Here is a 15,251-nt window from a genome sequence, read left to right on the forward strand (position 1 = left end):
AGAAATCGCCTTCACGCCAGCTCTGCGCCCCGTTTAGCGTGTGACCTGTTCCGCTTTTATTCGCACTGTCAATTAGGCCCTGAGGAGACCTGTCTTCAGAAATTCATTCCCGTCCTATTCCCCTTGATCGTTTTCCGATCCTGATGCCTCATTCTGACCTTGGCTTCAGGAAAAAAGCAGATGTTGGGCACCAGACTGCCATCGCTACCCTACTCTGAAGTCGTGAAGACTCTTCCCTGTGATGGGGAAGGCGTGCTCCCCCCTCGCTACCCCCTCCCCACATCTAGATTGGAGGAGGGGGGGTGTGTGGGAGGCCGTACGTCCAAGGGTTTAAGGTCCTTTGAGTTTCTAGGAGTCCTGTGAATCCCTTACCTCCCCAGAATATGGGTTTATCAAGGAATGCCTGCAGTTGTTCTTCAACTTCGTGTGTGTGTGTGTGTGTGTGTGTGTGTGTGTGTGTGTGTGCGCGCGCGCGCGCGCGCGCGCGGGCGCTTAACAGTTGTATTCTGTATTGCAACACAGTTGACATAAAATACGCACATTTAAACTGTACACGTTAGGGGCGCCTGGGTAGCTCAGTCGGTTAAGCCTCCGGCTTCGGCTCAGGTCAGATCTCACGTTCGTGGGTTCGAGCCCCGCGTCAGACTCTGTGCTGACCGCTAGCTCAGAGCCTGGAGCCTGCTTCCTGTTCTGTGTCTCCCTCTCTCTCTGCCCCTCCCCCTCTCATACTCTGTCTCTCTCTGTATCAAAAATAAATAAAACATTAAAAAAATTTTAAAGTGTACACGTTAAGTTTTGACCTATGTATACACCATTATGATAGAAGATAGGATTCAGTAGGCAGAGAAGGAAAGATTAGGGCCTGAGGTCCCTGGGTGGGGAAAAACACATCTTTTGGAACAACGCTGGGAGTGTCTGACCATAGCAAACCCCCTGATGCGTCAGGTTCCTCTTAAGAAAGTAACGGATGAGGGGCGCCTGGGTGGCTCAGTTGACGATTAAACGTCTGACTTCGGCTCAGGTCATGATCTCACGGTTTTCGGTTCAAGCCCCAAGCCCCGCGTCCAGCTCTGTGCTGACAGCTGAGAGCCTGGAGCCTGCTTCAGATTCTGTGTCTCCCTCTCTCTGACCCTCCCCTGCTTGCACTGTCTCTCTCTGTCTCTCAAAAATAAGTAAAAAATAATTTAAAAAAAAAGTAATGGATGGCACCTACTCCGCCTCAGGTTTCCCTCAGGAATTTGAGGAAAGGCCTAAGTATGGCCATACACACCCCTCATACAATGAAAAGGAGCCAATCAGGAATGGACAACTCAGCACCTGGAGCTACCAAGTCAGTAAGGATAGAGTCTGAGAAGAAACAAGGGGGAATGGATGGGGGAGGGCTGACCACATCTTATAAAACAAGGACCCTTGCCTACAGTCCTCCTGCATTCACTTTCGAATGTTCCCTCTCTGTAAAGAGAGCTTTCCTACTTCTCTTCCTTTCTAATCTTACACTCCAATACCTTTTTGCTTGCTGCTCATTTTGTGTCCACCTCTTCATTCTTCAAAGCAGCAAGACAATGACCCACAGGGTATTGTAGTAAAAAAAAAAAAAATCCTGCAATACCATCACAGCTATTAAGAGAATGAATAAATCCACCTCCTAAAAATGTCCTCCTGCCCCATTGGAAATCCATCCCTCCCGTCAATTTCACCTTTACCTTGATCAGCTGGTAGTTTTCATTTCTCTATCACTTTTAAAAGTTACCTTGTTTCTATGATGACACCATAAAACCTACCAAGATGCCTGCAGCTGTAACCTAAATTCTGCCTCCTCTCTCTTTACAGTATCCCTGCTCTTTTTAAGGATGACTCTTCCTTCAGGTCCTCTCCCCTAGTCAAGGGCTCCTGGAAGGCAAGAGAATGAGAGGATTATTACTGGGGCAATCATTTGCATCAGCATTCCTTTCATGGCTGAGTAAGAATCCATTATATGGAGGCATTACACGTTTGACACTGTTATAATTCACCGGTGAAGCTATCTGATCCTGGGCTTTTCCCTATGAAAATATTTTTTTATTATTAATCAATCTACTTGTTAGGTATGTTCAGATTTTATCTTCTTGAGTAGGTTCATCAGTTTTGTGTCTTTTATGAATGTGTGCATTTCATGTAGGTTATCTAATTTGTTGGCATAAAATCGTTCATTGATTCCCCCTGATCCTTTTTTATCTGTGCTTTAGGAATGTATCCTCTTTTGCTCCTTATTTTAGTAGTCTGAGTTTTTAATTTTTTTTTCTTGCTCAGTCTCGCTAAAGTTTTGTCAAGCACCAACTTCCAAGTTAGTGTTTTTGGTCTCATCTATTTTCATTTGTTTTGAACTGGTCTCATTTGTTTTTCTATTCTCTATTTCATTTAATTCTACTCTCATCTTTATTACTGCTTTGTATTTACTTTGGATTTAAACCCTTCTTTTTCTCATTTCTTAAGGTAGAAGTTTAGGTTATTGATTTGATACATATATTTTTTTAAGTTTTATTTATTTTGAGAGAGAGAGAGAGCAGGGGAGGGACAGAGAGAGGGAGAGAGAATCCCAAGCAGGGTGTGCACCGCCAGCTTGCACCCAAGTGGGGCTCAATCTTAGAAACTGTGAGATCATGACCTGAGTTGAAATCAAGAGTTGGATGCCTAACTGACAGAGCCACCCAGGCGCCCCTGAGATATTTTTAAAATATAGTCATTAAAAAATATAAATCTCCTGTTAGGCATGATGTTAGCTGCATTTCGTAAGTATTAGTATGTTGTGTTCCTATTTTTATTTATCTCGTTACTTCTTCCTTTGATCCACTGGTTATTTAGGACTGTTTTTAATTCCCACATATTTGTGATTTTCTCAAATTTTGTTATTAATGATTTTTTAATACTTTTTAAAATGTTTTAGTTTTGAGAGAGAAAGAGAGAGAGCGAGAGAGAGAGAGCGAGAGAGAGAGAGTGCCCGCGCGCAAGGGAGGGGTAGAGAGAGAAGGAGACACAGAATCTAAACCAGGCTCCAGGCTCTGAGCTGTCAGCACAGAGCCCAAAGCAGGACTTGAACTCACAAACCTAGAGATCATGACCTGAGCAAAAATCAGATGCTCAACCGACTGAGCTACCCAGGTGCCCCATGTTAATGATTTCTAATTATATTCCATTGTAGTCAGAAAACATGATTTCAATAATTTTTATTTTTAAAATTTTTCTTAAAAGTAATAGCTACATCCAAAGTGGGGCTCCAACCCATGACCCCAAGATCAAGAGTAGCACATTCCACCAACTGAGCCAGACAGGGCCCCTAATTTCAATTATTTTTTAATTTACTGAGGCTTTATAGTCTACCATATGATTTATTCCAGAGAATGTTCCATATGCACTTGAGAAGAATGTGTATTTTACTTTGTTGGGTGACATTATCTATAGGTATTTCTTAGATCTAGTTGGTTTGCAGTGTTTTCTATTTCCTTGGTGATCTTCTGACTTGTCGTTCAGTTACTGAAAATGTGGGGCTGAAAATTCCAACTATTGTTGAACTCTTTCTCTCTTCAGTTCTGCCAGTTTTTGCTTCATGTATCTTGGGGTTCTGTTGCTAGGTGCATATGTTTATAACTGTTTTATCTGTTTGATGTATTGATCTCTTAACCTTTGTAAATGTTCTTCTTTGCCTGTAGTAACAACTTTTTTTCTTAAAGCCTATCTTGTCTAATATTATTATGGCCATTCAAGCTCTCTGTAAGCAACTATGTGCATGCTACATATTTTACATATTTTTACTTTCACCTATTTGTGTCTTTGGATCTATCTCTTGTAGATGTATAAAATTGATTACAGTTGATTTGCTATTCATTTTGCCAGTCTCTGCCTTTTTGGTCATAGTATTTAATCCATTTATATTTAATCAAATTATGTAATTTTGCAATTTGTTTTCTATATGCTTTATATCTATTTCCCCTATTTCTTCATTATTGCCTTTTTTTTGTTAGATATTTTCTAAGGCAACACTTTAGGTTCCTTGTCTCTTTTACTATATATTTAAAGTTACTTTCTTGGTGGTTGATGTCTTGGTGTGAATCTTTTTGAGTCCATCCCACTTAAGAGTTTGTTGGACTTATTGGATGCATTTAAAAATGTTTATTTTATTTTTTAGAGAAAGAGAGAAAGCACATATATGAGTAAGGGAGAGGAGCATAGGGAGAGAGACAGAGTCTTTTTAATGTTTTTTATTTATCTTTGAGAGACAGAGAGAGACAGTGTGAGAAGGGGAGGGTCAGAGAGAGGGAAATACAGAATCCGAAGCAGGCTCCAGGCTCTGAGCTAGCTGTCAGCACAGAGCCCGACGCTAGGCTTGAACCCACAAACTGAGATCATGACCTGAGCCAAAGCCAGATGTTTAACCGACTGAGGCACCCAGGCGGCCCAAGAGACAGAATATTAAGCAGGCTCCTAGTCCACATGGAGCCCAATGTGGGGCTTGTTCTCATGACCCTGAGATCATGACGCAAGCCCAAATCAAGAGTTGGACACTCCAGGGGAACCTGGGTGGCTCAGTTGGTTAAGTGTCCAACTTCGGTTCAGATCATGATCTCACAGTTCATGAGTTCAAGCCCCACATCAGGCTCTGTGCTGGATCAGCTCAGAGCCTGGATCACGTTTCAGACTCTGTGTCTCCCTCTCTCTGCCTCTCCCCTGTCTGTGCTTATGTGCGCTCTCTCTTTCTTCCTCTCTCTCTGAAAAATAAACATTAGAAAAAAATTTTTAATTAAAAAAAAAAAGACTTGGACACTCAGCCAACTGAGCCACCCAGGTGCTCCCTCTTGGATGTATTTTAATGTTTTTCATCAAAGTGGGAAGTTTTGGGCTACAATTTCTTACAAAAATGATTTCTGTCTCTTTCTCTCTCTCCTCTCTTCTAGGACTCCTGTTATATATATGTTGGTAAACATTTGCATTTCTGGAGCATTGTTCATTTTTCTTCATTCTTTTTCTGTTCCTCAGATTGGATGATGTCAATTGATTTCAGATTCATTGATTCCTCCTTTTGCCAGCTCACACCTGCTTTTGAACACCTCCAATGAATTTTGCATTTACATTACTGTACTTTTTAATGCCAAAATTTCTACTTTGTTCTATTTAAAAAACAACTTATAGCTTTTTAATGATATTCTCTCTTTGCTGACACATCATTCTCATCATTTTTCCAGTTCTTTAAACATTTTAAGTAGTCTTTGTGTGTAAGACCAATGCCTGGGCTTTCTCAGGGGTGTTTTCTATTCTACTGATTGCCTTTTCCCTCCATGGGCCATACTTTCTTTTTTCTTTGCAGGCCTCATAATTTGGGTTGAATATTGGAATACTTTAATACTATGATGGGGCACCCTTGGAAACCAGATACTTTGTCCTCCTCAGGGTTTACAGTTGCTGTTTATTTTTTAGAGTTTCCTGAAATAATTCTGTAAAGACTATAGTCCATGATGTATGGCCACTAAAGTCTCTGTTGTTAGCTTAGTGGTTAGCTAATCATTGGACAGATTTCCTTAAACACTTGGACTAGTAAGTCCTCCAGCCTTTGCCAAGGGGTTGTGTGTGTGTGTGTGTGTGTGTGTGTGTGTGTGTGTGTGTGTGTGCCGGGCATGCCTTCATGCCAAGGGAGGCAGTTTACAGCTCTGCATTAATCCTTCCTGCTTGTGCAGATCCTCCTGGTCATAGAAGCTGAGGGAATGAAGTCTCCCCAGGCATGCACAGAGGCCTGTACATGTGTGTGGCCTTCTGTAGTCTTCAAAATCTTCTCAAAACTTCCAGTGGACATCTCATTCCCCATCTTCTCCTTCTAAGTTTTTTGGACAGCTAGTTGTTTGTTCCAACTCTTACAGTCTACTCAGGAAATTGAGGTGCTAAATAAACAATCGCTGCTGATTATTTTTAACAAACTCACTAGGGAAAAGGTTGTTTACATTGGGCACACTTTGAGACATGCCAAAGACAAGCCCTGGGATCCAGACTCAGAGGAACTGCCAGACAGGTCAAATAATGGTAATTCACTGGGAATGGGGCTGTGGAGGGGCTCTAACCCCACTCTACCTTTCCATGGTTGCTGGACTCCTGGATTTCACCATGATTGTGGGGCTTTTCATTTCCAAGGCTACCGTGGAGCTACGAAAAGGGGGATGAAAATAGCATGGTTTAAAACATCACAAAACTTCTCTTCTTACCAAGGTGCAACCACTCTTCTTTAATAAATATTTCTGGATTGTTACAAGCCTTTGGTGAATTTCCTGACAGTTTTTGCCAGTGTTCCCACTGCTTTCATGGAGAGAGGATTTTCAGAGGTTCTACCATACTATTCCTACTGATGCCCCCCCATGTGAACTGTGAAAAGGAATTTTGCTTGCAGCAATAAAGCTGAGCCACCAAATATCCCATGGAAGCGGGGTTCACTTTCCTCTGTGTTTAGGGATAGTTTGGGGGAGACATCTTTAAAATATCACTGAACCTGTGGGGCTAATGGGATAACCTCAGCTTCTTTAGGAAGAAGGGGCAGCTAACCGACAGCAAGCAGGACCAGCCTCTAAGAGAAGTCCTCCAAAAGCTTAGAACCTATCCACTCTCAGGATCCTAAATAGTTTCCTGCTCTAGTCCATATCTGCTTGTCCCTGCACCCTGCCTATGCAGTCTACACTGTGTCTAGTGGGTGTGTGTTATATCAGAAACTTGTCTGGAGTGCTAAATTAAGCAGCCTGGGTTTGCATTTGTGGAAGACCCTTTCTCTGTGCCAGAAGCGTGTTTATGGAGTGAAAGCAGCCATACATGGGAAAAAAGGCCAAAGCATTCAGCCTCATCACACATGAAGTCACAAGTTAACTGCAGTTTACATAAATGACACTAAATCCTGGAGGTGTGTGAGACCTACTATATACCTGGCCTTAGTGAAGTCTTAGTAAAGACTTTGTGGCCTTCTGGCTGATCCTTTCAGAAAGGCCCTCTGCGTCCTCCTTTCTCACTCCCATTGGACTCACCTGACAATCTGCATCATGATTCAGACAATACACAAGACATGTAAGAGATAAACTGGATTTTGTTCCAACGCTTCCCCCTAAGGAAGCTCATTACAGTTTCAAAGGACAATCTGTTGGCTTATGTAGTCAGTAGCGTGCTGTGGTCAGCAAACAATGGCCACATCTGGCTTGTGTTTGTATGTACTAAAAAGAACACATTTTTTTTTTAAAGTATGCTTCATGTCCAGCCCAAAGCCCAATGCGGGGCTTGAACTCATGACCCTGGGATCAAGACCTGAGTTGAGATCAAGAATCAGACACTTACTCGTCTGAGCCACCCAGATGCCCCTTTTGAAAACATTTTAAGAATTAGTTAAATAAAAAAAAAAGAATATGCAACAAAGAACCTGTTTGGCTTGTAAAGCCTAGAATATTTACTAATCTGACCCTTTCCAGAAAAAGTCTGCCTACCTCTGAGTAACAAAGTCATGGATTCAAATAACCAGTGCTATCCTAGGACAGTCAACAACCACAGTAAGATGATAGAACCAAAGGGCACAAAAATACTTGAAATATCACTTTACTTTAATGCTCTGGGCATTTTAAACATTCATAAAATCACCTTATTTCAGAAGTCATTTCCTCTTAGGTACAGATTCTGTGTTCAGGATCAGAGACAAGTGAATCACTGCGTTTCCTCCACAGCAGCCATATGCTGCAGGAAACCTAACTCTGGCACCCTGTCTTCTCTAGCAGAGTCCCCAGCACACCCACCACAGGGCTGGATCCACACCTGCTCGACACAACCTTGGCTGCCAAGGAAAACACCCTCTGGAGCTGCGCAGCTGCTTGCGGATCCTGTGGGTCCCATACATTTCCAGCACTGCTTGCCTGACATTCTAAGTCTGTGATCACGGTCCTGAGGCACTACTTTGAAACATCAAGTCAGCCGGGATGGAGGCCGGCACCTGCTCCGCTGCATCGTACAGATGCTGAGGCACTTCAATGTTCTGGGTAAAACCGAGTTTGCAACTCCCACAGGAGTTAAGTGTGACGGAAAGGGCTTTTCTCTCAACCAGCAAGAACCTTAACACATTAGCAGATCTGTAAATTCCTGCCTGTTTACATTTGTTGTCAGGGCTTCACAAACTGGGTTGAGGAGATGAAAACACGTTTGCATCTACAAACATTGGGACAAGAAGCAAAAAGAGAACGTGCTCAGACAGCAGTTGCCTGTATCATGACTACATGTGTCAACGTGTTGAGCAACAACATGGTCACTCTTGAAGAAATGCCTGTCCTTCCAAAAGGAACTTTTTAAAAGAAGTCCCAGGCCTTATCTGATTATTCTAAGGTAATAATGTATTTGTCTTTCCTTCTCAAGCAGTCCTTTAAGGCATCTCAGAGCATACTGAGGCCTAACGTTCCGATTTAATTGGTCAGAGGTGGGAGAGAGGGGGAGGGTGTGAACACAACATTTTTTAAAAGCTTCCCAAGCGAGTCCAGCATACAGTCAGCACGGAGAACCTTGGTAGTACAGGTTCTTGAGTCTTCCGAAGCTCACCTGTCCTCACTAAAAGCCCTTGAGGTAGTCCCGGGGTCAGGCAACAATCTCTCCCATGAGATAAGAAACTAAGGCACAGAGAGGTCAGCGAGCTCATCTCGCCCTGTGCAGCTCAATGCCAGCGCGAAGACTGGAATCGCCACCTCCCCATAAAGAACACCTCCTCCCCCAGCAACCGGCGACGTGTCCCCGGACTACATGTATGAAGATGAACTGAAGACCGAGGCATAACCATCTGTGCCAAGGGTACCACAGAAGGGCATGGACAGTTCTGAGGCAACCATCTCATTTGACTGAAAATAAATGCATAAAATAGATACTTATTTGAAATCACGTGAGGAATGAAGCAGAACTTTCTTTTTTAAAGTCTTACTTCCTTCACGTATATGCTACTGATTTAAATTTCTTAGAAAATCCATGGACTTCCAACATCTAAATTCTTAGCTCTGTCACTGTAAGAGTTGGAAAACTCTCAAATGCCCCTTAAATTTAGGTCAAAAAGATCGTTACAAATCTGCGTTCACATGTGATAGCACTACAGAAACCTCCGTGCTTCCCCATCACCAGTGCACAGAGCCCTCCCAAGGACTCAGACACTTACACTTTCTAGACGCTAACCCAACAGTGCTGGCCCTCCCAGACGGACTTTCACCACTGACGGTTTTATTTTGTTCTGGACACAAACTTCACCATCTGTCTCCTCGGGAACCACCAGGCCTTTTATTTTGTAATTCCACATTCACAGAAGAGCTAGACCAGCTGGGCCCTTCTCCTTCTCCCAGACAGAATGCCATCGCTTCCTACACCCACTGCTGCACCTATGAAATATTCCTGATTCCTTTCTGCGCTGTAAGCTCCCACATCTCATCATGTTTGAGGAGGCGTTGCTCGCTTTTCTCTTTTTGAAAAAGTCTCCCTGACTGTAGAACTGTTGTCTGGTGACAAGTAGACAGAATGACAGAGCACATACAGACACGCAAGGAGAACACAGCACGTCTGGTCAGGAGGCCTGCTGTGGGTCCCAGCACTCTAAGGAGGACCTGATTCATTCAGCTCACACTGAACACAAGTAGCATTTTGCTCTTCCCACTGGTAGTGATGAAGCCTCTTGAAAAATCTACAGACTATTTGATCCAGGAAATGGAAACTACACCTAACAAGACACATTTATTGACTTATAAGATGCTCTGTGGAGCTCTGAAACCACATCTTTCCCATTTTAGGAGACTCCCCCATTCGGGCCAGACAGACACTTGTCCAGAGCCTCACCCTGATGTCAAGGGGCAGAAGCAGAGAATCATCCCGAGAACAAAACCTCTTCCAGCTCCTGCAGGAGGTGCTTGGAGAGCAAGAAAACGGAGGAAAGCTGCCTGGGTCTGGGGCAGTGCCACCTGGTGGCGGTGGCCAGGTGTACATGGAATTCTACTCTGCTGCCCCCTAGAGGGGTTTCTACAAAAGTTAAAACTACACAAAAGAGAAGAAACAAAAGGAAACTGTAAAAGTGCATGTAGAATTATGGTTAAAACAAAGATAACTGAGAATCATCATATTTCCAAGATCCACCATACCCAACTATTAAGTAAAGCAAGACATCGTGTTTTTTTCTCTCTCATGCTTATTTGATGCTTATGTTGCGGCAAACTTGCTGTTTGGTTTCTAAAACATGCACAGAGCAGATCGAGAGCGGCATTTGCCATTTTGGTGCCCAGCCCACAGCAACCCTGACAGGTGACCAACCAAACGCCATCAGGGAGGTGGTGAGGAAAACGCCCTCTGCTGTGAGGCGGCGCCCAGCACAGCACCGCGGACTGTGGGTGCCTGCTTGTCCAGACTCTCGCGGGCTGGGTGCTGTGGGGAGGGGTGGGCGGGGCCACCTCGGCCACCTCCCGAGAAAGCTATCACATCCACTCCCTGTCCCAGACAGAAGGGTCGCAGCTGGGCATAGAGCTAAGGCACTAAGGCTGCAGCAGCTGGAAAGACACCAACCAAAGGTCCGACTGTCTCGATCCCCAGGGAGGAGAGGTGCTGCTCCCAATGCTGCCTTAGGATAAAAACTGGATGTTTTTTTTTGAAGGATGAGAACATCAAGTAATCAAGTCCCTGTCTTTTCCCCTTAGAAGAATCTTCTACTCTCCCCTCAGAGGGTCTGCCACAGTTTCCACATCTCGATGGCAGTGCTGCGAGCGCCACCTGGGAGCCTCCGAGCAACTGCTCTTTGGGGAAGTCGCCTCTTCTCGTGTTCTCTCTTCGATCACGGCGTGGCCGGTTGCCTCGCTTTCTCCAGTTCGGGCTTGGGAACGAGCGACCGCGACCTCTCACCTCCCCCTGGAGCAGGAGCTCGCGCTTCTTCTGAGGCAGCTCTGGGCGCCTCGCCGGCTCACAGCTTGAGGAACGCGGCCGGCTGGACGTGCTGCGGCCCCACGTCCGGGGGTGGGAAGACACTGGCTATGGCTATGTCCACGATGCCCTGGCACAGCTCTGCATAAAGCTTCCTGAAACGGGTTTTTAAAAACAGCATTGAAGATGTTCATCAAAGTGCACGTGAAAGGTCTTAACGCTTTTTGTCACTAGGACCTGCCCTACACGTTCCACCTCGTGACCAGATCTGTAAAACTGGTTTCCGCTGCAGGAGGCATGGCACGAAGATAAAGCACCCCCTTCACGAACATTTCTGGAAGGTCTCAGGTCTCAGGTGAACAAACAGTTCCTGCTCTCACTGGCAGGGAAGATGGGCACTTTTAATGGGGTCTAGGAGGCATCTTGCCTGTCTGCAGTGGGTATACTACCCCTCTCTGGGTGACTGACAAGACTCTAGGAAAGACTCCCTGGGAGTGACAGCTAATCCGAGATCTGGAGAACGAGTGAAGTCAGACAGACAGTGGACGACAGGGTAGAGAAGAGGATGGAAGGGGCACCTGCGTGGCTCAGTGTCTGACTTCGCTCAGGTAACGATCTTGGGGTTCCTGAGTTTGAGCCCCGCGTCGGGCTCTGTGCTGACAGCTCAGAGCCTGGAGCCTGCTTCAGATCCTGTGTCTCCCTCTCTGTCTCTGCCCCTCCCCTCCTCATACTCTGTCTCTCTCTCAAAAATAAATAAGAACATTAAAAAATTTTAGAAAAAAGGATGAAGGAGAGGAAAGACAGACCCAAAAAGACAGGAGGAGGGGAAAAAGGGAAGGGGGAGGGGGTGAGAAAGAGAGAGCCCATGGGGAGGGGAGAAGAGGACAGCACCAACGGAAGAGCAGTGTGCATGGAGAGTGCATTTTACTGGGGCAAGAGCAGGAGAGGAGGTCCCTGTTAGAAGGCTCTTTGCAAAAGCCTCCACAGTGATGGAGGCCAACATGCAGGAGAGTGTGGGGGATGGCGGGAGACTGCCAAGGCCGGAGGCAGAGCTGACAAGCCTCAATGACCAGAATCTGAGGGTAATGGAGAGAAGGAGGCCAGATTTGGGTCAGGATTCCAGCTTAGACTCTGCGCAGAGGGGAGGTGGGCATTCACAGGGATGGGTGAGCCTGGGTCGGGGGTGCCTCTCAGATATCCACAGACATCCCTGCAGGACGCTGGGCAGGCCGGTGCAGACACTGGTCTGGAGCTCTGGGCTGTGATGCAATTTGGTGGTTGTAAAATTATGAAGTTGAATACGGCCACGTTCAGAGAAAGCGTAACAGAGAGACAAGACAAACACCCAGGGCTGGGCCACCCACTTGGGTCGGCTGATGAGGAACACGAGGCCCATCCCGACCACACCTCCGCAGGCAGGCCTTCCGGGTGCAGAGTGTGCCTGAACCCACAAGAGAAAAGCATCTCGGCAAGGGGTGAGCAGCTGCCCCAAACACAGCCGAGAGGTTCAGGAAGTTCGGACACGAAGGGGCTGCCGGACTTGGTGATGTGGACGTGGCTGGGGACCTCAGAACAGTTTCTATGGGGTGGAGGGGACAGCATCCAGCCCAGAATGGACCACAGCATGCACGAGGACAGAGGAGGAGACAGCCTGAGCAGACGCTTTCTCGAAGCGTGGCTCTGACACGAGTGGGGAGGAAGAGTCTCTGAAGCAGCATGTGGCCTCAGGGGAGGGATCTGACTTCTGACCGCTGTGGGAATCTGCTGTGTACACATGTGCTGATGGGAACCACACCCTGAGGAGGGAGAAGGGTGAACAAGGAAGGCAAGGGGCCGTGGGACAGAAGTGGAGATAGGGCATGGATAACTAGGGAGGACAGACCTTTCCTGGAAGAACAGGGGAAACTGGGCCTGCTGAGGTGGATCTGGTGAAGAGAAGATGTGAGCCTGCCTGCTCTCCTCCTTGCTCAGTCTACTTACCTCTCCCTCCTGCCCCTGACTCAGTGCCAACCACCACCCCTCAGCAGCAGCCCTTCGCTTAGTGACATTACCTGTCACATCCTTTACCAAGGATAAAGCAGGTCCCAGTTTGTAATATATATTTGTTCGGTCCTCTGTCATGCCCGCAGTCTCTCTAAGGGCAGGGCCTGTGTCTCTCATGACTGTGACTGAGGGCCCCATATGGGGCCTGGCAGGTTGAGGTACTAACAAGTCCTGGTTAGCTGAAGGGAGCGCTGAATGAGACGATTCACACCTGCCATGTCATAGCCACTGAGCGAGTGGCAAGGGCCTGGCTCTTAATGAAAAAGCCCCTTGTAGGGACAGGACTTCCTCCTAAACTGGTGGAGGAAGAGCACCTGAATTCCTCTAAGACCCGGAGGACATGGGGAACCAAAAACCACTTTCATCTTGACCTGATGAAAGTGAATCTTTAGAAGAACCAGCAGCATATGAGGATCAGGTCCAGCTGACTTTCCCTGACATCTAACATCTCCATCATGCTTCCGAGGGCATATTCCGTTCATCTGGGCAACTCCCCCAGCACTTGGCACAGGGCGTGGTCCCACTGGATGCTACATTCCCCTTCTGAAAGCTCTCCCCTCCTCCCATTGATGCACGTGACACTCTTCTCTTACATCCCATTTCTAGCTCCACTTTGCCTACAATGCCTTCTTAGAACACCTCCTGTCCAGGGAGCCCTTTGTTTCCTGGTCTTTACTGTCCCCGCTGACTCACAGAACCCGCTCCCTGAACTGGTCACATAAGAGGGCCTCCTCTGGCAGTTTTTGGCTTTGTTGAAACTTTCATACCCACCTGGGCACAGACTACACCTCAACACACATGCGAGAATTAGGAAGGACTGACTCAGCAAAGCCCCGACACCTGCCAGCCAGGGTCCTGCCAAAGGATATCCTTGCTGACAGCAGTTAAATGATCTACACTTGAACACTTTGGTAATAGGAACTCACTACCTTGCCAAGATAGGTTATTCCAACTGTGGAACCCACTTCCCATTTGTCAAAACACAGAGGTGTTCAGGCTTACTGGGCACAAGCCGGGGCGCCGTTGACCTCAATGAGCCAGACCTTCAGCTCCTCATCCACCATGAAGTCAAAGCCAAAGAGCTGGAAGCTCTGGTAAGGGAGGTGCCTGGTGCTGATGGCGGGCTCCACGCTCATGAGGCAGCTTCTGTGGGGCAGAGGGGGAGAGCTCACTGAGAATGGGTTGGATGAGGAAGAAGGAACACAGAAGACATGCTTGGATGATTTTATATAAAAATGCCTATAAAAATCTACTTTGACTTAATTCTTTTCTTTTTTTTCTTAAAGAAATTTTTTTAATGTTTTAATTTTGAGAGAGAGAGAGGGAGGGAGCACAAGCAGGGTAGGGGCAGAGAGAGAGGAAGATACAGGATCCAAAGCAGGCTTCAGGCTCTGAGCTTTCAGCAAAGAGCCTGACACCAGGCTCAAACTCACGAGCAATGAGATCATGACCTGAGCCAAAGTCAGACGCTTAGCGAACTGAACCACCTAGGTGCCCTAGATTATTTTTAAGTAATCTCTACACCCAATACCCAGCTCAAACTCACAACCCAAAGATCAAGAGTTGCACACTCCGCTGACTGAGACAGGTACCCCAATTCTCTCTTTTAAATTTATTACCAACAGACTATTCAAGATAATGCAACTTATCAAGCTGTTTGTTAGAAAACTCTGCAGTTGTCTTCTTACAGGTAGGGGCTGCTTTTCCACCACAGCGCTGAATCACCATGGCCCTAGATAGGTGGATTCCTCCAATAGGAGGGCTGCCCCTATATTTTTTTGTAATAAATAAAACACTCCATGCGTTTTTGCCATATAAAAGAGATGGACTACCATTTGGTGAAGAGTAGAATTTGCAGTGAAGTTGGCCTCCTTCCTTTCACTAGCTCCAGTTCTAATGCCAAATTATTATTAATTAAAAGATTTAAATATTGAAATACAAAATGGAATTATTATTAACACCAACTACTGTTCAAAAAAATTGGGGAAAAACACAGAAAAACTGGAAACACAAAAGAGTTGGAAGTCAATCTCAGAAACATGAGGAAGTACATGAGATCTAAGGTCAGGGGGCAAAGGGCAAAATCTCAGACAAGTTTTTTTAACCCCTCTGGGCCAAGCTTTGCTTTCTTTATCCATAAAGGAAGGAGTAAAAATAATACCTAGTCCTAATGATGGGATGGTTCAATGAAATAAACACATAAAGAACCTACGAATAATAAATTGCTGTTTTCTAGAATAGCCATCCCAGAAAACCTAAGTCATTTCTGTTTTATGAAGATCTTTCTTGATTTTTCCCTC

The 15,251-nt window shown here is 45.8% G+C and overlaps 1 protein-coding gene across 1 annotated transcript in view; it reads right to left on the reverse strand.

Annotated features, from left to right (window-relative positions):
• Positions 1-7,571: 7,571 nt before the first annotated feature.
• TTL (tubulin tyrosine ligase) overlaps positions 7,572-15,251 on the reverse strand; it is a 35,661-nt gene continuing 27,981 nt past the window's right edge. Inside the window, exons 8-9 of the mRNA XM_029938536.1 lie at positions 13,954-14,097; positions 7,572-11,063 (exon numbers count right to left, since the gene is read on the reverse strand). Coding sequence (XP_029794396.1) covers positions 10,949-11,063; positions 13,954-14,097 — 259 coding nt within the window. The 3' untranslated portion in view covers positions 7,572-10,948. The remainder of the gene's footprint in view (positions 11,064-13,953; positions 14,098-15,251) is intronic.

This window comes from Suricata suricatta, chromosome 4, assembly GCF_006229205.1.
Source record: "Suricata suricatta isolate VVHF042 chromosome 4, meerkat_22Aug2017_6uvM2_HiC, whole genome shotgun sequence".
Classification (NCBI taxonomy): Eukaryota; Metazoa; Chordata; class Mammalia; order Carnivora; family Herpestidae; genus Suricata; species Suricata suricatta.